This window comes from Trichomycterus rosablanca, chromosome 25 (assembly GCF_030014385.1).
Source record: "Trichomycterus rosablanca isolate fTriRos1 chromosome 25, fTriRos1.hap1, whole genome shotgun sequence".
Lineage (NCBI taxonomy): Eukaryota > Metazoa > Chordata > Actinopteri > Siluriformes > Trichomycteridae > Trichomycterus > Trichomycterus rosablanca.
The window spans coordinates 3,561,918-3,574,939 of NC_086012.1; the positions used below are offsets into that span (position 1 = coordinate 3,561,918).

At 39.9% G+C, this 13,022-nt stretch overlaps 1 protein-coding gene across 1 annotated transcript in view; it reads left to right on the forward strand.

The window, feature by feature from the left end:
- The first annotated feature begins 1,538 nt into the window (after positions 1-1,538).
- ppm1lb (protein phosphatase, Mg2+/Mn2+ dependent, 1Lb) overlaps positions 1,539-13,022 on the forward strand; it is a 38,862-nt gene continuing 27,378 nt past the window's right edge. The window contains exon 1 of the mRNA XM_062987494.1: positions 1,539-2,179. Coding sequence (XP_062843564.1) covers positions 1,784-2,179 — 396 coding nt within the window. The 5' untranslated portion in view covers positions 1,539-1,783. The remainder of the gene's footprint in view (positions 2,180-13,022) is intronic.

Below are 13,022 nucleotides of genomic sequence, written 5' to 3' on the forward strand. Positions count from 1 at the left end.
TTTGCTATTTATTTTGTTTATTCTGTATACTACTGAGAGTGTACAAAAATCATTTAACAAACTTAACTTAAAAAAGCATAATGGTCATTAAATGAACCATAGAAAAGCCTGTTTGTAGTTATGTCAAAAATAATGAATTGAAATGTATATTAGTGATGAATGAGATTTAACCTGACTTTGTTTGTGGCTTAACAATCTAATTATGTGAATTAATTTATTAGTTAAATAAAAGTAAACTTGGGGGTAATTACTTTTTTAACAAAAGTTCTGTATCTGTTGGATATTTGCTTATTAACTAAATGATTTTATGTTAAAACTTTTGTGTAACTAATGTGCCATAACACAGTGAATTAAAAGGTGTGGGGTCAAGTATTTACACCACTATGGAGGTAGTATAGTGTTTGCAGTACATACTGGGACACTATGCAGTTCAACTTCTTGTAAAAGTGTTGTTGATTTAAAGCAATGCAATGTAGCCAAGTGCAACTTTTTTTTTTTTAGCTTATTTTATGTTGTAGTAGTAGTAGTTTACAGCCAAAGTTTATTTACACAGCTGTTTAATCTAATCTGCTTCTATCTGCATTTTAGTTAGGTGTGTCAACATCTCCTGACTTTTGTAGCTTTGGAACCAAGTTGTTAGTTGCCTCAACCTTGTTAATAAGCACAACCGTTTCTAATTATTCTCCTGTTTAAATAAAACACTTCCTTAACAAATAGTTACTCGTTAAATAAAATTAAAAATGGATTAGGTATGTGTTTGGAAGATAGAGTGCATGGTCAGAACTGCACAGTAAAGGTGCATCAACAATCTAAACCAAAAGCCTAGATTTACTTCAATTATTTAACTTAAACTACTTGTTTTTACATCCAAAACCTGCTCTATCTGACCAAACAAGTATTGGGCAAGTGTTCCTTGCTTTCCCAACTCCACCTGGGCTTGCCACACCCATGAAGTACCCTGTGCATTAGGGAGCCATGCATTATGTAGAATGTACTAGGAAACTATGCAACAAAAAAGTAAGCAGTAATTACTAAAGCATATAGTAGTATAATATAGTATGCAGTATATACTAGAGCACTATGCAGTATGAAAGCATGCATTATGCACTATATTCTAGGACACTATACAGTGGGAAATTGTGCAGTATGTAGTATATACTATGGCACTCAGTTTAGAAGTATGCATTGTGCAGCATACACTTGGTTACATTGTGGAAATATGCAGTACATACTGTACTAGGTTGGACACTTTGCAGTATGGAAGTGTGTAGTAGGACAATTTAAACATGTCCCAAAACGTAAACCCCACTATTGAAATCTCCACCCCTGTAATAAAAACACGCCCTTGTGGTTTGTGATTGGCTGGGATAAGCAGCCCACGTTTTTGGAGAAGTGGAGTGGTGCTGGTGTGACGGCTGAGTGTTATTTTCTGACAGCAAGGTGTCCTGCTGTGTATTTGGGGAAATTGAACGTGTATGAAAGTGTTTGCATGTGCGTGTTTAGGATCTTTCTTCTTAAGATCTGATATGAGAGAAGGAAGGATCGCTTGATTGCGGATTTCTGTTTAAATGATAGCGCCTGACTGCGGTGGTTACCGGCGCCGATGCGCGCAGGACGCGTTCCTCCTGCTGGACTGAACCGCACCGCACCGCACCGCACCGCGCGTCTCTTTCTTTAGATAGTTTCGGCCTCCCTGCACGATTGATAAAAATGGACTGAGAAACCGGGGGCTTGACGTGAACCGGCAGGTCTGTGGTCCGAAATCGTGTGCGATCGTGGATAAATGCTAGGAGATACGATGACCCTGCTGTCTCTGTTGGGCCGGATCATGCGCTATTTCTTGCTGAGACCGGAGACGCTGTTCCTGCTGTGTCTGAGCCTGGCGTTATGGAGCTACTTCTTCCACACGGACGAGGTGAAAACCATCGTCAAGTCGAGCCGCGATGCCGTGAAGATGGTGAAGGGCAAAGTGGCCGAGATCATGCAGCACGATCGCTTCGGCCTGGACCTAGCCGAGGCTGAGATCTCCAAAAGCTGGGAGCTGAAGAGCGCCGGCGCCGCCGTGTACGCCATCCAGGGCCGGAGAGACCACATGGAGGACCGCTTCTCCGTGCTCACCGACTCCGTCAACCGCAGCCACCCGTCCATCTTCGGGGTTTTCGATGGGCATGGTGGAGAGGTAGGTGGTAGATGGGCTTGTTCACTTACACCAAGTACTCTCCGTGATATGAGTGTTCATACATGGCAGCCTAATAAACACTAATAAGAAGCACTTTGCACCACGAAGCAACTAACAGAGTTTCATGAGGCAAAACACTGTCCAGGAGTCCAGTCTGCAGGTGCATGTTAAATATGGACAAACAGCATCAGAAAATAAAAACAGTAGGGTGGGCAAACAGCCAAATAAACACTAATGACAAGCACTTTGCAAGACGAAGCAACTAACAGAGTTTCATGGGGCAAAACATTGTCCAGGAGTCCAGTCTGCAGGTGCATGTTAAATATGGACAAACAGCATCAGAAAATAAAAACAGTAGAGTGGGCAAACAGCCTAACAAACACTAATAAGAAGCACTTTGCACCACGAAGCAACTAACAGAGTTTCATGGGGCAAAACACTGTCCAGGAGTCCAGTCTGCAGGTGCATATTAAATATGCACAAACAGCATCAGAAAATAAAAAACAGTGGGCGTATCTTACTGTCAAGGATGTTTTGCACACATTATAAGAGAGTGACAAACACTGGACATTAGAAAAATAAATAAATATATTTTCTTTGATGAGTCAACAAATTTTCCTGGACATATTTATTTGTAAAGAAAGCCAACAATCTTTTCTGCAATCTTTTATGCTATGGCCAACATTTAATGGCAAATAGGTCCATGGTGCAAGCTTGCATCAATCCAAGACAGTTATGCCGCCTCACATACCGCTAAAATTGTTCTGGAATGTGTTGATGGCCTCTATGATCAGACGTTAATCAGAACACCAGTGTAGATTGCAAAACTGATTTGCATGTTTTTCATTCCTGAAAAGACTTCTCTTCTTCTTGGAGATGCTCGATCCATTCACCACAAACCATACATGACTTGTATTGCAGTATTCTAGAAGTGAGCTATTTTATGGACCAGGATTAGTCCTGCAGGTTTTGGTTATTTTGTCCACCTCATGTATACAACAATCCTCTATGTGGGGAAACCAAGGAGGCAAAATAAATCTACATATACATTTGGTTATTCAGAATAGAGAAAGAAGGGTTCCTCTAATGGACTTGTGATTACAACATTCTTCATACAATTTAAGGAGATTATCTAGACTCTAGACAATGCAAAAACCGCCACCTTCTTCTAAAGGCCAGATTATGTTTTGTGGTTTACTTTAATTATGTGTCATTTCCCAGCCCAGTATTGTTTGCAGATAAGCAGACCCATATCATGAGGTTTCGTGCTCCTGAGTTCAGATCATTTGCATAATCCTCTGTTCTCCATTACAGAAAGTTGGTTTATGCATTTTCAGAGTTCTAGTTTTGCGTGTGCAAATTGTAGCTGCACAGTTTGTGCTTCCCTTTTAGCTGTGTGGTGTTGTATGTAACTGTTGTTCCTGCTGGTTTTAATTTGTCTTCCAGTTCCTTTTAATTGACTGCTGGTTATTCTTTGCTTGGTATCATCAGTCATCAGATGATGTTTGCTTTGGCTCTGCAGCTTATATTTATTTGAGTGGTTTAATAATTTTGCCTCTGATTTTTTTTCACCTCCAGCACGATGCTTCTTGTAGCGTGAAATCTTCCCAATCTGTTTAATGAATACTATTTTTAATAAATGAATGAATGAATGAATAAATACTAAAATCCAAAGCGACTTACAGTACTGTGACAGTACATTGTCTAAGCAATTGAGGAATAAGGGCCTTGCTCAAGGGCCCAACAGTGGCACTCTGGCAGTGGTGGGGCCTGAACCAGCGACCTTTTAATTACTAGTTCAACACTTTAACCACTAGGCTACAACTGCCCTTGGTAATTGTATACTTACGATGTCGATGTGGCATTTTGATACACCTTGTGTGGCCACCAGTTCCTACAATGATAAGTTACAATTATATGTTGCTAACTTTGTAGCATAAGTTTGGGGAAAGATCTTTCCTGTTCCATCATGACTATTGCCCTGTAATCAAAGAGAGGTACATAAGGACATGTGGTGTAATGGGTTTGCACAGAGCCCTGACTTCAAGCCCATTTAACATCTTAGGGACAAATTGGAATGTCTATTGAGAACCAGTCCAACAGTGGTGCCTGACCACACCAATCTAATTTCCACAGACACACTTCAAAACCTTGCTGTTTTGAAACTGGGTGTCCAAAATGTGGGCTCTGACCATATAGACTACCAGGTTCTTGCACGCTTATGACTAGTCCCTTTGTCAACAGCTCTTTATCTAGAACGTCATATCAAACATACTTGCAAATTACCTTGCAATAATATGTCAACCAGCAAACTTAATGTACATTTTTGGACACACACTTCTCAGTTTGATAAATACTGTAGCTCTACCTGAGATAGTCATTCCTCAGATTCCTTCAGTGTTGTTGAGGGGGAAGAGGATCAGGTCTGGCAGCTGCAACTATTTTTGTTGGTTAGCAGTTTAGCTTTCACTGGATAGGCTCTTATTTACGTAGGTAGGGTTTAATTCGCGGTGCTGAAGCTTTCTGTTGGAGGGGGCGATCGGTGCAGGAGTGAAGTCTGTGGCAGTGCACTTCTCAGAATTTTTTCTCCAGTCATGGCCAATGGTGTGGATTTGAGCTGTGCTGAGCAGTAGCAAATAAGGAGTGTGTGTGTGTGTGTGTGTGTGTGTGTGCTCCATGTTTGTTTTAATAATATAAATTTCACTGGTGCTGCTGGAACTAGAAACAACACTCTGGTTTGATGAGTCGTCTGTTTCCTGGAAGTCGTTTGGATGGAGAAACACCATTTTTAAGTAACATTTTTTAATAGTTGTTTGATAATTGTGGTACAGAGGGCTACCTAACATATATGTCTAAAACGTCCCATAGATGTTCAGCTGGGTTAAAATCCAATGATTTCACAGCCTGTAAACCAAATCATCAAAATCTTCTAATCAAATGAGAATTTGGATGAATGCACCTAATTTTGAAGCAGCTTCTTATTACATTTGCAATGGCTTTTTGCATCATTGTTTAATTTTGAGTCCAGGCATGTTCAACAACAGTAAAATATTTGCTCTTAAACCATTTACAGTAATGAAACATTATTATCCAGAGCTCCTGCGTTTGACCTGCAGTAGTGCCAAAAGCCATCAGTGGCCAGAAGCTAGGAGACAATTGGCGTCTTTGAATAGGAAGAGCATTTTTGTTTGTGGTTGTTAAATTATGTTTGTTGTACCGACAAGGATAATGAGTGTTTGCTTTAGTTCGATAGTCTTTCTCAGTGTTGTTTACAGTGAGAACTGTAGGGAGCTCCTTTAGCATGATTGCAATCTTCATTCGTTTAGCTGTAGCTTTAATTGTCTAGGATTTTTTTGTATACATTGAATACTTCACCTGTTAATTAGTATTTTAAACATATTTGTCAAACTTGGACATTCAAAAGAATGTATGTGTATTAGTTTGAAGTAAATATATGCACCCAAGGTAAAAAGGTGGTTAAATACTTGTTTTTCCTTACTGTAAAATTATTAAATGCATTTCAGATCAATTTACACATTTAGCACACATCATCAAGAGCCCTGCAAATATCGCAAAGCTTGGTTAAATATGCAAAGTGAAAACCTGGTGGGTCTGGTTATAGTAACTTCATTGTAACTGACAAGCTGTGTGATGCCACATTTTGGCCTCTGTGGCAGCAGGAAGTGTTTCATTTGCATATAAATTATGTTGTTTGTGTGACTTGCTTATTGTTCTAGCAGACAGGGAATGGAATCCAATTGTAATTAGTGACTGCTGTGTCTGCGATCCGTCCTGTTCGTGCCCTGATTCAGAGGTACAAACCGAATGCCTCTGAGACTATCAATTATAATAGTGAAGGAAGACACACAGGAAATAGTGATGATTATTTTAACCTTTGAGCTATTACTATTGGCATTGTGAAATGAACAAGGCTGAGCAGTAACAAAATACGGTACATCATACTTGAGTTTGTATTTAGGTCAAAGGTTTCGAAAGTAAGAAGTAAGTCATGGCAGTGCTGAGAATGATCCACCACCTAAATAATACCTGCTATGTGGTGGTCCTGTGGGGGTCCTGACCATTGAAGAACAGCATGAAAGGGGGCTAACAAAGCATGGAGAGAAACAGATGGACTACAGTCAGTAACTGTAGAACTACAAAGTGCTCCTATATGGTAAGTGGAGCTGATAAAATGGACAGTGAGTGTAGAAACAAGGAGGAGGTTTTAATGTTATGGCTGATCAAGGTATACACACAGCACACCCATCATTTGATATGTCCATAAACTCATTTTGGTTGTATGTCCTCAAACACTTATTATTATGTTTTTAATTTATCAGTATCAATATGCTTCCACTTACAGTTTTTAAAGAAACTGTAACTGTGTTGGTTTCCTGGAACATACCTGACTTCTAGTACAGTCCACATTTCCTTGAAAAGAAAGAAACATCAATTGTTGAAGTTTATCTTTGAAGTTGTTCACTTGACAAATGTGGGAAAATATTTTGGGTGGGTGGGGTTCATGCAGGTGCTGTCATGCATGTGGCATTAGAATCTATGCTAAATATGACACCTCGTACCCAATTGATTAGTTCCACAGTCTTCAGGATGAGAGAACAAGCTTGCTCTGACCTGTGGGCTAATGGTTTTCTGAGTGCTGAGTGCTTCTGTATCGGCTTACTTCTTTTATTGTTCCTCCTTTATACACTTTCAGTCAGATCTAAAGTCGTTTGGGCGCGCTCTACTCCAGAACCTCGCCCCTCAAAAAACTTGTCTGTTGTGTTGTGTTGTTTTGCAACACAAAGTGGGTAAGAAAGAGGGAATTCTGTTGATTGTGTTCAGTTAGCGAGTTAGCATTTCAGCTTTAGCTAATTTGTAATTCAGGAATTCATTCTGGTTTTGCAGGTTCAGTCATGACATGGTCACCACGTTACAAGCTCACCCGTAAATATACATTTACAGCATTCTGTTACTTGCAGATGTGCTTCCTTCAGGGGATATTATCTTACACTCGCACAAATAGACGAGAATCTAAGAACACAGGTTTCACAGATTAACCCTGTTTATAAGAATAATAATAATAAGGTTATTTTTATTCAAATTAGGCATCATGGTAGGGCAAGTTTAGTTTCCATTTAAATGCTTAGTAAAGAAGTGGGTCTTAAGCTTAAACTCTTTGGTCAAACAACAAAAATTCATCTGGGCAGCATGGTGGCTCGGTGGGTAGCACTATCACCTCACAGCAAGAAGGTCCTGGGTTCAATCCCCAGGTGGAGCGATGTGGGTCCTTTATGGGTTGGGATTTAACCACAGTCCAAAGACATGCAAGTGAGGTGATTGTAGAGACAAAATTGTCCTGTCATTATCTATCCTGTCATGAATGTAACCAAAGTGTGTAAAACATGACGTTAAAATCCTAAAAAAAAAAAAATCTCTCCACCTGGGTGCTTTCTTCCTTGAGTCTTGAGGGGTGACTTACTGTGAACCAGATTGTGGATCGAGGGTTTGATTTGTTTTGTTTTGGCTTTGTTGGCAAGCATTATTGATTTAAATCAAATCTGAGCAGCTACAGGGAGCCACTGAAAAGGCACAGCAGTGGGCTGATCCGGGTAGATTGACCTTGGCTTGATCCTCATTTTTTAGTCTGTTGGTTCTCACTTGATTCCCGGTAAATCATTTTCACTTACCCCTACATACTAGACAAGAACGCAGTGGGTCCGGTACCTGGAAACATCTAGAAACATTTGCAACCCTGGACTAGGGTCATCATCATCATGCTCACATTTGCTGTCTAACATTTGCATGTTTTTGGAAGGTGGGAAAGAAATCTCTGTACAGTCAGTCATTTGAAGCAAGGTTCAAACCCAGAACCTCAGGAACTATGTTGCCGTGTCCCACCCACTTTTCTTGGTGTTGGTGTTGTTTGTGTGTACAGAGACCGTGTTTGGACCATATTTGTTTAGACCATCAATTAAGGGAACTCTAAACCACTTCCACTTGCAAAATGTGGTTAGGGCACTGCAAAACAAACATAAACATTGCAGATTTCAGTGCACTCCTATTTCTAACCCATAAATAATATTAGCAATATGCCTGCTTTTATTTCCTTTTGGGAAATTGGATGATTGCATAGCTCTCAAGACTCGAGGAGAAAAAAAGACTCGTCTGTCTTCAAAACACAGCAGATCACATCAGAAAGCACTCTGAAGTGTTAGCAAGATGAAGAAAAACATCACACAATTACATCTGTTGTGTGGTGGATAAAAACAGCCTTTCTGTTCTCAGTTTGTAGCTCTGTGGGCATCAAAGAATTATATGCTTCAAGAATGTACTCGCAGTTTCTTCTTACTATTCATGCAGTGTAAAGTGCAGATCACTGATGAACTCATCACTTGTTCATTTTTATTTTAACTGCTTTATCTTAGTCATGATGGGTCCGGTTTTAGCTGGGAACATCCCGGAATGGGCGCCAGTCCACTGCAGGGTGACACGCATTCACAGTCTTGCACATATTCACAATAGCCAATTCGCCTCATGTTTTGGGGAGGTGGATAAACCCAAAGGGAAAACCCACCCAGACATGGTGAAACAGGACCTCATAAATTATGTCATTGTGTGACAGCCACTTTACCACTAACGCTTTATTCATCAGCAATGAATCACAGCTGATCAGGTGGCCAGAGCAGCCTAATATAGTAACCCAGCACTTGTGGTCTAGTGGTGCTACCAGCCTTGCCAACTGTCCATCTGAAGCAGAGTAGATACATTAGGGTTTCTTATTATTTCCACTACATGTGGCACAATGGCAGCAAGAAGGTCCTGGGGCGACTCCTGCCATGTGGTTGGCATTGCGTGATCCTTGGTACAGCTCTCTATGATACAAGTGGCAGAGAAATTGTAATAGGAATTAAAAATGATTAAGTTGGGAGTAATTTCTCCCCTTGTCTTGCTATATGTCAATAACTCGGTTAATCATGTGTATCATGTGACCTTTTACTTTCCAAAATACCAATCAAAATACATCTCAGTCTTTCAGAAGTGACAGCATGGGTGTCGTGCTTGAGGTCGAAACGCATTTGGGAGTTGGCTATGCCTACAATAAGAAAATAGGGCGGAAATGAGTATGCAAGAGAAACATTAGTGAAACATAAACAGTACAAATGTCCCTACCGAAGATAAACGCTGACACAAATGCGCTCTGCACATTTAGTTCATCATTACTAATTTTTGTTGCGTTCTGTTGGCACATCACATTCGACATGCACAGAGAGGGTTTTGTATAAAGGTCAGCGTGTGCCACTGTACACAGAGCGCTAAATGATTTCTTTATAATTACAGCGCTGGACCATGTTGACTTTGCTGTGCTTTCAAACCGCCAACTTCCTTGACTAAGCTGTTTTGCTGTACTCAGTTCCACCCGTAAACATCTGAATTTAGCAACCCGTAATTATCAATCCACACACACACACACACAGCTACATAACAGAAACCATAGACATTTATGAGTATTTTTGTTTTATTATTCCTGCAAATGAGCTGGATTGTTTGAAGTGTACATACCAGAGATTAGCATTTTTAAGGCAGACAGGATTGCGAATTTCCCTGAGGGGGTCTTACAACAGTTTATTGCTCAGGCAAAAGACACTAAACATTTTTCACCTGAAACCTGAAAGTACAGGTTTAAAATAATTATAAAAACTTAAATTCCCAAGACAAATGTAAAGTTTTTATTTGTATTTATTTGATTTTTATTGATAAATGAATAAAATGTATTTATGTTTTGAGACTGTAAGGACAGAATTGCTTAATTAAGTGTTTAGTGTTTCTACAGAATTTCACAATTTGAATTATTCTACAGTTACTTTACTAAAAATACAATAATATTTAATACAAAAATATTAGTGATCTAAACTTACCATAATTATATTATAGTAGATCATATCCAAACATGTTTTTGATCTCAATCATTTTTACTTAATAGATTTTTGACAAACAGTCCTCGGTTTAAAACTCGGCGTTGGCACCGGTCGGCTGAACGCCATCTAGCTGGCATAACCGGCAGTGCCTGCAGCAGACATGGTTCTGCTAGGGTGGGATGACTGGACTATGTGGGTGGGGTCTTCAAACGCTGTGTAAGGACCCTGATTAGCAGATAGAGAAGCGCCTGTGCAGAGTGCATGGGTGAAAAAGGGTTCCGCTAAGGGCTGCTCACGGGTCGGAGGAGGTGTAAGCAGAAATATACCCACCTCGACTGCAATTAAGGATGCCCCAGCAGCGGAAGACAAATTGCCAATGCTAAGTTGGGAGAAAATGGGAGAAAATGCAGAAATAAAATAGTAAAAAAAAAAAGGTGATCTAGTACCAAAGCAAAAAACTCCTTAACTCCTTAAACTAGGGTGAAACTAGTTCTTAATTTAAAAAAGGTTTGAATAATAGTCATTATAGGTACACTTTCACCTTATGTCTTACATATGCTTTTCTTTTTCTAGTATTTTATTTACATAGTTATAATTCCTAATAAATTAAATCATAATCTTGCAGAATTAGATTTTTTGTTCTTTTGGCTCTTTAAATCAAAACGTATTATTTAAAAAATTTTAAATACACTTTTTAATACATAAAAATTTTAATAAAATAGAATAATCTGCTGAAATATATTGTAGTAACATTTTAGGTCATACTGTATCATCCAGCATTTAAGCTTATATCTCATATATAATATATATCTCATAATACAGTATAAACACTCCTCTGTAGGGTTTATTTAGATTGTTGACTAGCCTCGGCAGACACTGTTATTTTAAAGCCCTGGTATTTGTGTGTGGGGTGTGTTTGTGGGGTGGGTGTGTGTGTGGGGTGGGTGTGTGTGTGGGGTGGGGGTGTGTGTGTGGGGTGGGTGTGTGTGTGGGGTGTGTGTGTGTGTGTGTGTGTGTTAGGAATCGAGTCTAAATTTATCAGCTAACATGCTGGGAAAGCTTGACTATTTAATATTCATCATCTTCCCTGTAGACTTTCTTTAAAAAAAATCTTTACCACCTCTTAGCAATCACAGGGCCAGCGATCACTCGGCCTAGATTCAAGATCCAGTAGGAGAATTTCAAAACAAAACCTGTAAACGTTCCCACCATTCAAGTCTGACTCCATTTCGTTTCCCTTTTCAGTTCGGTGGCATTTACTGTTGTAAAGAACACTCAGTGTCTGACTGTTTGGGTTCTTCTTCTCTAAACACAGCCGGTCTGTTCAGCATGACCTGGATTCACTAGGTGACTCTTTTATTTAACATTGGCTCTTTTTATCTTTTACAGAACTGGCTTTCACAGAAGGGTCTGGTTTGATGTCGGGGCGAGTTTTGTAATCGTCACTATGACAGTGCTCTAACAGTGTAGAAGGGCACGGCTTCCGGAAAGTCTTTGTTTTTAAACTAGCTGTAGTGTGTTCGGAGTCGGGCACGTGTTTTATGAAGAATTTCAGTGTCATGAAAGCGACATATGAACTTTTGCTTCATAGCCTTGAGCATTAAATGGTTACTGGGTAGAATTTTGCTTCTATTGTTTATGAGGTGAGATACAGGTCAGGTTGCCTCTCTGAACCATAGTATCACACAAGCATATGTGTAAGTGTGTTTGTGTATGCGTGCGCCTGTGCTTCTGTCTGTCAGTGTGTGTTTGTGGTTAGAAATTGCCATGTCTCCTTGGTGGCAACAGTGGATCCTGCAGAAATGCCTTCAGTAAGAGGGCAGACTGCCAAAGCCAGCTCACTTCTCCAGCTGAGTGACGGTGGGATGTGAGTGGGATGCTGTGTTTACTCCGTATTGTGAGGAAGATGTTGATGAATAGAGTTATCGCTGTGGACATGCACATCATGCCATCATGAATTGGCAGTGCCTGCAGCAGACACTGTGTCTGCTGGGTAGGGGAAATGACCGGACTAAGTGGATGGGGTCTTCAAACCCTTCAAAGCCTGGTTAGGCATAAAGAAGGGGTTCGCTAAGACTGTGCACACGTTCAAGGGCACGTGAGCAGCAAATACACCCTCCTCGAATGCAGTCAGGGATCCACAGCAGCGGGAGGCAAATTGACCACACTAAATTGGTAGAAAAAGGAATAAGATGCATAAATAAATAGAAAAAAAGAAAGGCTTTTATTATGTGATATTGTCATTCTTGATGCGTATCTTCCTTGAACCAGGGTTGTGGCCCACTGCAGTACAAGGTACACAGTCAAGTTTACATTTTTCCCAGTACACCCAAACAACAGACCTGGCAGACCCGACCTTGTTTGTATTCCACACGAGTGCTCTCCCCATACTCGCTTTACCAACTAACCAGTCTCAGTAGTGCTGACATATGACCCTGGTCTGCTGATTAGTTTCTGTTTGTGAGTGTGTGTGTGTGAATTGGAATGCCTGGCAGAGGTCATTGATTTGGAGCGATATGAGATTTACGAGAGCGCGTTTTTTTCACCCTGTAGCTGTAAATCAGTAAAGCTGAGGCTGGCACTCTCACTGGTCCTAATGGTGCAGCCAGAAACGGATTATTCTGGGGGAACACAGCTGGTTCTGAACCAGGGTTTGTTTACTGGTTCAATAGAACTGGGGTTGAAAATTAAAATGTAAAATGTGTAGCAATTTGGTTTTTTTTAAATAATGGTGGATTTTATTTGAATTAACTCCATTCGATTAAAATTTAATTTAGCCATGAATTACTAATGTATTTTAATTGGTTCTTACTCAAGTTCCATTAGTATATCATATTTCTTTTAATTTTCTGAACTCATTTTCTTAAACTAATAAAACTAGACATTGTTTGTGATTATGCTTCTGGTTCCTTTGGAGTTTAAAGTCT